This window comes from Odocoileus virginianus, chromosome 5 (assembly GCF_023699985.2).
Source record: "Odocoileus virginianus isolate 20LAN1187 ecotype Illinois chromosome 5, Ovbor_1.2, whole genome shotgun sequence".
In the NCBI taxonomy this organism is placed as follows: domain Eukaryota; kingdom Metazoa; phylum Chordata; class Mammalia; order Artiodactyla; family Cervidae; genus Odocoileus; species Odocoileus virginianus.
The window spans coordinates 9809272-9822052 of NC_069678.1; the positions used below are offsets into that span (position 1 = coordinate 9809272).

Consider the following 12781-nt stretch of genomic DNA (forward strand, 5'->3'; position numbering starts at 1 on the left):
GTGGGGAACACATTGGAAGTGTTGGATATGTCTCTCTTCTGTGAAGATGATATTACAGGTGTTTGCACACATCCAAACTCATATTTAGTTATACATATTAAATATGAAAAAGTGTGCCTCAGAAGGGTTTTCTCTGGGAATGAAAGGGGGAAGCGTTGTCTATCAACTCATGTATTCCAGTGGTAAGGTGTTGCTGTGAAGCATTAACTATTCAAGCCTGCATTTCTACAAATACATTAAAAGTCCCCCTTGATCCTCTAATTTACCCACACTGTTGTTTCTGTTTGGACAAGCATATTCACTGGCTTGGTGTTGACACTCTTTCTATCCTTCAGAGAAGTTTGGTTTCTTCACCAGTGCTATATGCCTTAAGGAAACTGGCCCCTGTAGAGTCACATTGTTAGGGGAAACACACAGTGACTGGCCAAAGATTTGTCTTGTCCAAAGAGAAACAACACTGTGGGTAAATTAGAGGGTCTAGTGGCTGATGCCAGAGAGGCTTTTGTTAGGGTGAAAAGGCATGGATTAGGACAGAGCAAAAGAGAGTCCACCAGAGAAGGGAGTCAGGAAATGAGAAAGGAATTTCTTCTAGAACCAAAGTCAATAATCAGTGTAGGACGTGAGGAAGACCCAGATTCATGCAGAGGAACAGGAAGCAGTTTCTCTGGAAATAAGAACCCCAGGGAGAGCAGCAGGATCTGGGCAAAGATTCCTGTGTCAAGGGCTCTGAGAGGTGGTTTTAGGAAAGGGAGGGACCTGGACAAGTCTGAGAGGAGACCTAATGTGAGACCAGAGACTAGAGCTTAGATGTGACAGTGACACTGGCCCCACCTTAGAGGGTCATGGCTGGTCAGACAGTAGCTGAGAGGGAAGGGCATGGGTGGGGAAGGAAGCAGAGCAAGAGCATGACGAACCCTCACCTCTTCAACCCGCACTGTTAAGCCTGTCATAAGATAGTGAATCATTTCTAAGAAGTCACCTTATTATGATTGTTCAAGCAGTTCATGGCATTCCCAGGCAGCACTAGTGGTAAAGAACCTGCTTGCCAACGCAGGAGATGCAAGAGATGCAGTTTCGATCTCTGGGTCAGGAAGATCCCCCGGAGGAGGGAATGGCAACCCATTCCAGTATTCTTGCCAAGAGAATCTCCATGGGCAGTGGAGCCTGGCAGGCTACAGTCTATAGGGCCGCAAGGAGTCGGACACAAGTGAAGCAACTTAGCATGCACGCAAGCAGTTCATGTATATCTTTCTAAAATAATGCTTTCTTCTCTTTCTCTCTCTCTCCCCTTCCTTCCTTCTTTCTTCATATCTCCCTTTCTTCTTTCCCTCTTTCCTTCAATCTTTCCTTCCTCGCTCTCTTCTATGAACATATGCATCTATCAAGGAAAACAATAATTGCACATCTACCAGACAATGGATGAGGCTAAAGTGTAATTAGAGCTTCTGAGAACTAATGAAAGGAGATCCCAGTGGTGGCTGTGCCTGGGACTCAGGTTAATGTGAGATAAGAGAGGTAAAGCAGTGGGAAGGGAGGAGCCATCCACATACCTGAATTTTAAGAATGTTTGAATTTCCTAAGGGCCACACCTAGTAAGAGATTGTGCATTGAGGTCAACCTTGGATTAGTGACCTCTATTTCACCTTATCCTGATCAGAGGATGTGGTTGGTTCATGAACTCAAAGAATCAGTCTTTCTTATTCTTTGTTGCCCACAGAGAAGAGAGATCCCATGAGAAGCAGGGTCTTAGGGCTGTTCCAACATGCTGAACAGATCCAGTCTTAACTGTCTATCCCCAATGACATGCATAGCATGGTCAGTGTGGCATCTTAAGGCCCTTCAGAGGGAAGCATTTCCAAAGAATACATTTTAACTTGTCCTTTCCTTTCCCAGGTTTGGGTCTACTAAGAAATGGAATATCAGGTGCTTCACTTATTACCACCATTCCCATGGCCTCCCAGGAGACGCAGTAGTGCCTATTGTTCATCTCCACATTCACTTAGGAAATTAAAATGATCAACAAAATTAATATGAGCTAAATATTAGGGTCCTGTTAAACAGGCATGGTTATTTCTGGTCCCAGGAGCCTGGAACTTCTCTCTGATTTAACTTATCACCACCCAAGAACCCTGTTTCCCATAACAACAGCACTACAAAGTGTAGACAATGAGAACAGACCTGTCAAATAAAGTTGACATCACTGTCAAACAATAAGTGCCCCACAAAATGTTAAGCCAGAGATTTTCACTACTAAAGCTGGAATGAAGACAGGTTAGCACCCCCAAATCCCACTTCCTTAAGGCAAGGCTCATATTCTATATAAAATGCCAGCTGGCCAGAGATTTCTCACCAGACCCAGAAGACCAGACAACTCAAACGTTTCTTCACTCCAGGTGAGACTCCTCACATGGATTTTCTTAATATTTGCCCAATGATATTGTATTTTGATTAAGATCTCTTTGCCATGCTGTGATATGTTTATTCTAAATGCAAAGTAATTTATGTTTAAGTTGACTATAGTTCTTTATGACTTCTCACTTAGATTACAGCTGTGGAATTTTGGGTCAGAAAGGGGGAATAGTTTCTGTTGACCATCTGTTCAGTTTGCAAGAGGATATAGACTACAGCTCATGTTCAGGGCAATTTTAGTGACATTTTAATATTCTCTCATTAATTTTTAGACTCTGCAAAATCGAGGGCACTGCACTGGCAATTTGGATGTACAAAAGATACATTTTTCTTTACTTCTTGAACCTATGATCCCTCAGAGAATGTAATACATAGGAGTAATTTACAAAAAAATACTGCACATAGAATAGAGAGGATGAGGCAGGTATTGTACTGAGTCAGAATGAGAAAGATGACTTGGGATCTGGGAGGAGAGCCATGAGCGGTGAGCATGTATGGACAAGTAACAGCAGAATGGAAAGACTTCCAGAAACACGCACCAAGAAGACAATGTGAACAGAGGCTCATAGACGGAGTTGTGTGGGCTTATGGATTTTCCTATGAGAACTGAGGCACTCTATGTGAGGGATATGAGAGGGTAGACGCCAGATTTCGAACTTGACCACTTTTTCAATTGATTGTAAACTGGGGGCTTTAATCAATCCTAGGAACCTGAAGTTATGTTATGTGGCTAATGTAGGTTTTCAGAAAAAACACAGGAAGAAAGGAAGCAAAGAGAAAGGCTCCACTCCCATGGGAGCAAAATAAACCACCTTTAAACTTCTCTTGAAAGTGCACAGGAATCCCCAAAGTTTCCTTTGATTCTCAAATTCAAGGAAACAAAAATAAAGAGAAGAGAAGTTCTCATTTCTTAAGGGGCTTGAAATTAAGATATTTGTCATTAGACTTGGCTTCCTCCTTGTTTTACTAAACTACTAAATGAGCTTTTCTGTCTCTAGGTCCAGCCTTCTTTGAAGCATGAGTTCCTACCAGCAGAAGCAGCCCTTCACCCCACCCCCCGAGCCTGAGCAGCAGCAGGTGAAACAGCCCTGCCAGCCTCCACCTCCACTTCAGGAACCATTTGTTCCCATAACTGAGGAGCCATGCCTTCCAAAGTTTCCACAACTGGACAACACCAAGGTTCCCGAGCAAGGCTATTCCACACTTCCGGAGCCATGTCCCATCAAAGTTACGGAGCCAGTCTACACCAACGTCCCTCAGCCTGGAAATACCAAGGTGCCTGAGTCATACCCCGCAGTGGTCATTCCAGGCCCAAACCAGCAGAAGGACAACCAGAAGTAACATGGTTCACAGCTATGCCCTTGAGGAACCAACCTCCAGATATTGAACACCTTCCTCCCTTTTGTTTCTCTGTCTTCATTGTGTATATCTTGCAATGAGTATTTTCTCTCCCTGAGTCACAGCCTCTCTTATTTCCATCCTAAAAATATGTGCTATGAAGTTTTCCTTACTCTGAACAGTCTTCTGAGCTATGAGTTCTGCAGAAGGCCTTAGCAGCTTTACTGGATCTCAGTTGCTTGGGGTTCATCTGAGGGGAGAACCTGGATTTGAAGAAATAACTCTTTCCCTTTCTACCTCTATTAAAACACTTTAAAGCGCACTCGTGGATGTTGGTGTCATTGGCCGATTGTGCCCCATTCTTTTCTCTCCCATAATGAATAGGACTTGCAGTTAGAGAGTAGTTAGTATAGATGACACCTGTCTAATTCTGGTACCCTGGGCTTCTAGAGGGGTGTGTGTGTGATTACATCTAGGGGGAATCCTTGGAATGGCAATAGCTATTGTGTAATAGAGGTCAGAGCCTGTCATTCGGGCAGCCATATCTGGAACAGATTTCTTCTCTGGTAGTGGACTGAGTTCTGCTTGATCCAAGCCACCTCCAAGCCTGTGTGCACTGCCTCCAAGATTCCAGTTTATTCCAAAAAACATAACTTCTAAATGTGTGTTCTCTGCTGTTTTGCAAGTAGGATCATCAGTATTATTCTAGATTCCTTACATATGCGTTAATATACGATATTTGTCTTTCACAATGGGGAAGGAGAGGGTGGGATGATATGAGAGAATAGCATTGAAACATATGCATGACCATATGCAAAATAGATAGCCAGTGGGAGTTCAATATATGATGCAGGGAACTCAAAGCCAGTGCTCTGTGACATCCTAGAGGGGTGGGATGGGGGGAAGTGAGAGAGGGGTTCAAGAGGGAGGGGGCATATGTACACCTACTGGGGATTCATGTTGATGTATGGCAGAAACCATCACAATATTGTAAAGTAATTATCCTGTAAATTAAAAATGAAAAATTTAAAAAAAACATCATCCCTACATTCTTGAACCTGATATTCTGGTTTTCTTCACTAATTTTTACTTTACAGGTACCCACACAAGGAGGCATTTGATTATAAGCAGTTACATCCTCATATGATCTGACACATGGGCCTCATGTAATAAACCCTTCTATTCAAATCCTTCTTCGTCTGCCCCCTTCTAACTATAAATAACAGTAATGATCAGAGGGGTTCTAGTTTCTTGAAGTGATTCTTCTATTTTGATACACTCTGTACAGACTTTCTGACTCATAGTATGTTTTTAAATTTTTATTGGAGTATAGATGATTTGTAATCTTGTGTTATTTTCAGGTATACAACAAAGTGAATCATATAACTGATGTGTGTGTGTGTGTGTGTGTGTGTGTACACTCTTTCTATAGATTCTTTTCCCATATAGGCCATTACAGAGAGTACTGAGTAGATTTCCCTGTGCTATACACTAGGTCCTTTTCAATTAACTATTTTATATATAGAATGGACTTAGGGACACAACAGGGAAAGGTGAAGGTGGGGTTAATTGAGAGAGTAGCCCTGACATCAGAGAAGGCGATGGCGCCCCACTCCAGTACTCTTGCCTGGAAAATCCCATGGACGGAGGAGCCTGGTGGGTTGCAGTCCATGGGGTCGCCAAGAGTCGGACTGAGCAACTTCACTTTCACTTTTCACTTCCATGCACTGGAGAAGGAAAAGGCAACCCACTCCAGTGTTCTTGCCTGGAGAATCCCAGGGACGGCGGAGCCTGGTGGGTTGCCGTCTACGGGGTCGCACAGAGTCGGACACGACTGAAGCTACTTAGCAGCAGCAGAAGCAGCACTGACACATGTACTCTACAATGCATAAAATAGGTAACCAATGGGGAGCTGGTATATAACACAGGGTGCTCAGCCCAGTGTTCTGCGACAACCCGCAGGGATAGGATGGAGGGCGGGTGGTGGCTCGACAGGGAGGGGATACATGTATACTTAAGACTGATTCAGCAGAAACCAACGTAACATAGTAAAGCAATTATCCTCCACTTAGAGACAATTTTTAAAAAAAACAGTAATGTGTATATGTCAATTCCAGTCTCCCAATTTAACCCTCTCCCTTCCTTACTCCCAGGTAACCAAAGTTTGTTTTCTACTTCTGTTTTGCCAACAAGTTCATTTGTACCTTTTTTTTTGATTTTGCATATAAACAGTATCATATGATATTTGTCTTTTTTTTTGGTCAGACTTCCTTCACTCAGTATGAAAATCTCTAGGTCCATTCCTGTTGTTGCAAATGACATTACATCATTCTTTTTATGCTGAGTAATATTCCACTGTACATATGTACCACATCTTCTTTATCCATTCCTCTGTTGATGGACATTTAGGTTGCTTCTATGTCTTGGCTATAGTAAATGGTGCTGCAATGAACTTTGGCATGCATGTATCATTTCAATTTATAGTTTTTTTCCAAGTATATGCACAAGGAATGGGACTGCTAAGTCATACTGTGTTTCCATTTTTAGTTTTTTTTAAGGAACCTCTATACCATTCTCCATAGTGGCTGTACCAATTTACATCCCCACAAACAGTGCAAGAGGGTTCCCTTCTCTCTATATCCTGTCCAGCATTTATTGTTTGTAGATTTTCTTATGATGGCTGATTTGGCCAGTGCGAGATAATAGCTTTTGTAACTTTGTATCATTGTTGCTTTGATCTGCATTTCTTTAAAAATTAGTGATGTTAAGCATCTTTTCATGCTTTTGGCCTTTCATCTTTTCATCTTTTGGCCACCTGTATGTCTCTTTTTTGGGGGGGGGGATATCTATTTGGATCTTCCACCTAATATTTTATTAGGTTGTTTACTATTTTGATACTGAGTTCAATGAGCTGTTTGTATGTTTTGGAAATTAATGCCTTGTTGGTTGCCTCATTTGCAAATATTTTCTCCCATTCTGAGAGTTGTCTTTTCAGTTTGTTTATGGTTTCCTTTGCTGAGCAAAGGCTTTTAAGTATATCCAATATGTTTATTTTTGTTTTTATTTCATTACTCTAAGAAGCAAGACAAAAAAGACCTTGTTGTGATTTATTCTGTCACATATTCTTGACACATATACAATCCAAAGACTACAAGGTGATCTTGAACTGTCTTTTTTGTATTTCCTTCTCCCGATGCTTCCAAAATTTTGGAAGGGTGATGATTTTGGCATGCTACTTTGTTTGCTGAGTCATCTCACTAACTATTCATAAAATTCCACCATGGCCCATGCTACTTGAACAATGGCCATTTGGATTTCACTTTCCATTAGGTCTGAAGCTTTATGAATGAGTTCAGAGAATTAGGGACACTTCATTTATAATGATATCCAAGGCCAAATTTGGAGTATACAGGGGTTTGTAACATTTTCTGGAAGCAGCAGCATGCTTCAGGCCTGGTTGCCCACAGATTCTGTTTATCCCAGAAGAAGCATTTGGGCCAGTGTCTTAGATGAATTGTGCCTTTACCCATTTGGCAAAATTTGGCTTTAGAGTGAATGCAGCTGCATTGTGTAGTGTTTGCACTAGTCCTCTGTATAAATGAGAACGGACAGAGGGGAAAGTACTTGCTAGACTGGTATTTCTCTTTGAAGTCTAGACCAGCACAGTGGCTAGACCTAATGCTCCTTCCAAAGTTGGAAAAGTTTAGGTTCAAATCAGTGACAAATGGAGAGAAGAAGACATAGTAGCTGAGGACAAAAGAATGAATAAATGAATTGTGCACAGAGGGAAATCCAACATTACCTTGGGTCCTTTAATGCAGCTGGAAGCAAAACATAATATTGTTTCTTAGCCCAGTTACACCAGATAGACCATGTAGTCAAAGCTCTGGTTTTTCCAGAGTCATGTATGATGTCAGAGTTGGACCATAAAAAAGGCTGAGTGCCAAATAATTGATGCTTTTGAATTGTGGTATTAGAAAAAGCTTTTGAGAGTCCCGTGGACTGCAAGGAGACTAAATCAGTCAATCCTAAAGAAATAAACCCTGACTATACATTGGAAGGACTGTTGCTGAAGCTTAACTTTGGCACCTAAAGAGCTGACTCATTGGAAAAGATCCTGATGCTGGGAAGGATTGAAGGCAAAAAGAGAATGGGTTAGCAGATGATGAGACACTTAGATAGCATCACCGACTCAATGGACATGACTTTGATCAAACTCTGGGAGATAGTGGAGGACAGAGGAGACTGACATGCTACAGTCCATGGGGTTGTAAAATCAGACACGACTTAGTGGCTAAACAGCAACAAGCAGATGCCAAAGAAGGTGAAGTTGTATGTTGACTGAGACCACCCCTGCTTTTGGAATCTTATAAGGTTAAACAGAATTTTTAAAATCTGAGTGGCATCATCTGGAAGACCTTTTGATTGTACAATATGATGAGGAACTGTACCCATTGTTAATGACTGAGCAGAACTGTAGTAAAAGGACAGTAAATTTTAACACATCTTCCAGGATACATCTACTCTAAAAATATTATTTGGGGTGGAATTTCTGGGAAATACTCCCTATAGGGCAACCTAATAATGTGACATATGACTTCCTGCAGACAGATCACTACGTCACTATAAACCCTGATGGTTGAATGAAAGAAAGGTCTAGAGTTTTAAATGACAAAATGCAGCAGTTGTTTGGCTGAAAAAAATGTACTCATACAATTATCACCCTTTTCTTGTTATGGATGGAAAACTAAGAAACAGAGTTTTTTTAAAGATGGGTTTTTGATGAGATTAAATAAGTAGGCATATCATGGTGAATCAAATTACCCTGAGGATTGACCCACTGGGATGAGAGAGCCTATGGAAATCCTCAGGGTGTACTCGGATGAAATCACAGGTAGGTGTGACTACTACTGTCTAACCCTACTAGATGGGTCCCCATATATTGAGTACAAAACATGTATTCTAACTGCATTCAGATAATGAGTACATCAGTTCAGTTCAGTTCAGTCGTTCAGTCGTGTCCAACTCTTTGTGAGCCCATGAATCGCAGCATGCCAGGCCTCCCTGTCCATCACCAACTCCCGGAGTCTATCCAAACCCATGTCCATCGAGTCAGTGGTGCCATCCAACCATCTCATCCTCTGTCATCCCCTTCTCCTCCTGCCCCCAATCCTTCCGAGCATTAGGTTCTTTTCCAATGAGTCAACTCTTCACATGAGGTGGCCAAAGTATTGGAGTTTCAGCTTCAACATCAGATCTTCCAATGAACACCCAGGACTGATCTCCTTTAGGATGGACTGGTTGGATAGTGGCAACTGTAATAGTTTACATGAAGCATCTGGTGATGATACTGCTTATAGACACTAATCCTGAAGGTGCTATAGTGATGACTCTGTCCCTAGATGGTCCTGGCCAGTGGTAATCATAGTCAAAATCTCTTCTTTACTGACAGGAGAGATGACAGTTCAGGGAACCTAACCTGTCTAACTGATATGATGATGGGTTCATTCAGTGATACTTTATTTGCTGGAGCATAGCTGGTGACTCTGTCACAGGTTTCAAATATCTCCACTTCCTCTTCCTCCTCATTCTCCTATTCTTCCTCCTTTTCCATTTATCAAACCACATTCTTAAAAAACTCCTGATCAAGACAAGGAAAGAAGATAAGGGAACATCACTTTAAACATTTAATTGGCAACAATTAGTCAGCAGTTTAAAAAGATATGAAAGTTCTACAATCATACTATCAAAGGTGAAACAGATCACCAGCCCAGGTTGGATGCATGAGACAAGTGCTCAGGGCTGGTGCACTGGGAAGACCCAGAGGGATGGGATGGGGAGGGAGGTGGGTGGGGGGATAAGGATGGGGAACACATGTAAATCCATGGCTGAGTCACGTCAATGTATGGCAAAAACCACTACAATGTTGTAAATTAATCAGCCTCCAACTAATAAAAATAAATGAAAAAAATAAAGAATAAAAAGATATGAAAGTTCTATTCATTGCACCAAGCTGGACAGTTAAGAGGTGTACATTGGGGAGCAAAGTGTAATATGGGTCTGGAAAATCTGTAAAAGGGGCCTGGAAGGTTGAAGGAAAAAATAGGGAATAAACATTAAAATATTTTTTAAAAAGATAAATGTCTTTTAAAGTCCTAAAACATGTTTGGAAAGAGTAGAAGAAGGCAAATATATCGGATTAGTCCTAAGTTTCTATGCCACCTAGATTTCTATGCCAACTAAATTTCACAACTTTGGTTCTCTCATCCCTTCTTCCCTCCCACACCTACTCTCAACCACTTATATGTGACAGTGTGAGTCTTAAATGGTATCTTAGATTTCTTTTTGGTTTCATGAAATTTAAATCTGATATTTCATTATGAAATAAAAAGATTGATTTCCTGATAAAAGAATTTTAAGTACATGAGAGTAGCCTAAGGAAATGTTGGGGGTGAGGAGAGATGAGTTATCCATGTTCTACAGTAACATGAACTTTTGTGGCGGCTCAAATGGTAAAGAAACTGCCTGAAAAACCCAGTTTGATCCATGGGTCAGGAAGGCCCCCTGGAGGAGGGAATGGCTCAGTTCAGTCACTCAGTTGTGTCTGACTATTTGTGACCACATGGACTGCAGCAAGCCAGGCTTCCCTGTCCATCACCAGCTCACGGAGCTTGCTCAAACTCATGTCCATCGAGTTGGTGATGCCATCCAACCATCTCATTCTCTGTTGTCCCCTTCTCCTCCTCCCTTCAATCTTTCCCAGCACTAGGGTCTTTTCCAGTGAGTCAGTGGATTCTCAAGAGTCTTCTCCAACAACACGGGTCAGACCAAAGCATCAATTCTTCAGTGCTCAGCTTTCTTTTTATAGTCCAACTCTCACATCCATACATGAACACTGGAAAAACCGTAGCTTTGACTAGACGGACTTTTTCAGCAAAGTAACGTCTCTGCACTTTATATGCTCTCAAGATTGGTCATAGCTTCTCTTCCAAGGAGCAAGTGTCTTTTAATTTCATGGCTGCAGGCACCATCTGCAGTGATTTTGGAGCCACCAAAAATAAAGTCTCTCACTGTTTCCATTGTTTCCCCATCTATTAGCCATGAAGTGATGGGACCAGATGCCATGATCTTCGTTTTTTGAATGTTGAGTTTAAAGCCAACATCTTTCACTTTCATCAAGAGGCTCTTTAGTTCTTTGCTTTCTGCCATAAGGGTGGTGCCGTCTGTGTATCTGAGGACGTTGATATTCCTCCCAGCAATTTTGATTCCAGCTTGTGCTTCATCCAGCCAGGCATTTCATATGATGTACTCTGCATATAAGTTAAATAATCAGGATGACAATATACAGCCTTGACGTACTCCTTTTCCTATTTGGAACCAGTCTGTTGTTCCATGTCCAGTTCTAACTGTTCTAACCAGTTCTAACTGTTGAGCTCAGTCATTTCTGATTCTTTGTGATCCCATGAACTGCAGCACACCAGGCTTCCCTGTCCATCACCAACTCCCAGAACTTGCTCAAACTCATGTCCACCGAGTCAGTGATGCCATCCAACCAGCTCATCCTCTGCTGCCCCCTTCTCCTCTTGCCTTCAATCTTTTCCAGCATAAGAGTTTTTTTTTGTTTTGTTTTTTCCCAATGCATCACTTCTTTGCATCAGGTGGCCAAAATGTTGGAACTTCAGCTTCAGTGTCAGTCCTTCCAATGAATATTCCAGACTGATTTCCTGTGAATTGACTGGTATGATCTCCTTACAGTCCAAGGGACTCTTAAGAGTCTCTTCTAGTACCACAATTTAAAAGCATCAATTATTGGGTCCTCAGTTTTCTTAAAGGTCCAACTCTCACATCCATACATGACTACTGGAAAAACCATAGCTTTGGCTAAATGGGCCTTTGTTGGTAAAATAATATCTCTGCTTTGTTTTTTTTAATATATATCTCTGCTTTTTAATATGCTGTCTAGGTTGGTCATAGCTTTCCTTCAAAGGAGCAAGCGTCTTTTAATTTCATGGCTACACTCACTATCTGCAGTGATTTCAGAGCCCAAGAAAATAAAGTCTGTCACTGTTTCCATTGTTTCCCCAACTATTTGCCATGAAGCAACGGGACCAGATGCCATGATCTTTGTTTTTTTGAATGTTGAGTTTTAAGTCAACTTTTTCACTCTCCTCTTTCATCAAGAGGCTTTTTAGTTTCTTTTTGCTTTCTGCCATAAGGGTGGTGTCTTCTGCATATCTGAGGTTACTGATATTTCTCCTGGCAATTTTGATTCCAGCCTGTGCTTCATCCACCCAGGCATTTTGCAGGATATACTCTGCATAGAAGTTAAATAACTAGGGTGACAATATACAACCTTGACATACACCTTTTCCAATTTGGAACTAGTCTGTTGTTCCGTGTCCAGTTCTAACTGTTGCTTCTTGACATGCATGCAGATTTCTCAGGAGGTAGGTAAGGTGGTCTGGTATTCCCATCTCTTGAAGAATTTTCCACATTTTATTGTGATCCACACAGTCAAAGGCTTTGGTATAGTCAATAAAGCAGAAGTAGGTGTTTTTCTGGAACTCTCTTGCTTTATCTATGATCCAACAGATGTTGGCAATTTGGTCTCTGGTTCCTCTGACTTTTCTAAATCAAACTTGAACGTCTGGAAGTTCTCAGTTTACTTACTTTTGAAATCTTGCTTGGAGAATTTTGAGCATTACTTTGCTAACATGTGAGCTGAGTGCAACTGTGCAGTAGTTTGAACATTTTTTTGGCATTGCCTTTCTTTGGGATTGGAAGGAAAACCGACTTTTTCCAACTCATTTGGACTGTTATCTAAGGCCTAAATCAAAGCTGTACAAGAGTCCATAATATTTGATGAATGCAGCAGCGTTCTTCAGTCCTGAGTACCCATATATGTTGTTTGCTTCAGGAGAAATATTTGGTCCAATATCTGAGATGGATTGTGCCTTTATCCATTTAGCAAAATTTTGTTTAACAGTGAATGCAGCTGCATTATCTAGTGTCTGAGCTAGTCCTCTGTATGAAT

General features: G+C 41.4%; 1 protein-coding gene across 1 annotated transcript; it reads left to right on the forward strand.

Moving 5' to 3' along the window:
- The first annotated feature begins 3426 nt into the window (after positions 1-3426).
- On the forward strand, positions 3427-3750 carry LOC110143826 (cornifin-like). Its single transcript, XM_020903570.2, has one exon. It carries the CDS (start codon positions 3427-3429, stop codon positions 3748-3750), a length of 324 nt encoding a protein of 107 aa, XP_020759229.2.
- The last annotated feature ends 9031 nt before the right edge of the window (positions 3751-12781 follow it).

Bases quoted from the DNA above. Each gene is read 5' to 3' on its own strand.
- LOC110143826 (XM_020903570.2), top strand. From the start codon at position 3,427: ATGAGTTCCTACCAGCAGAAGCAGCCCTTCACCCCACCCCCCGAGCCT.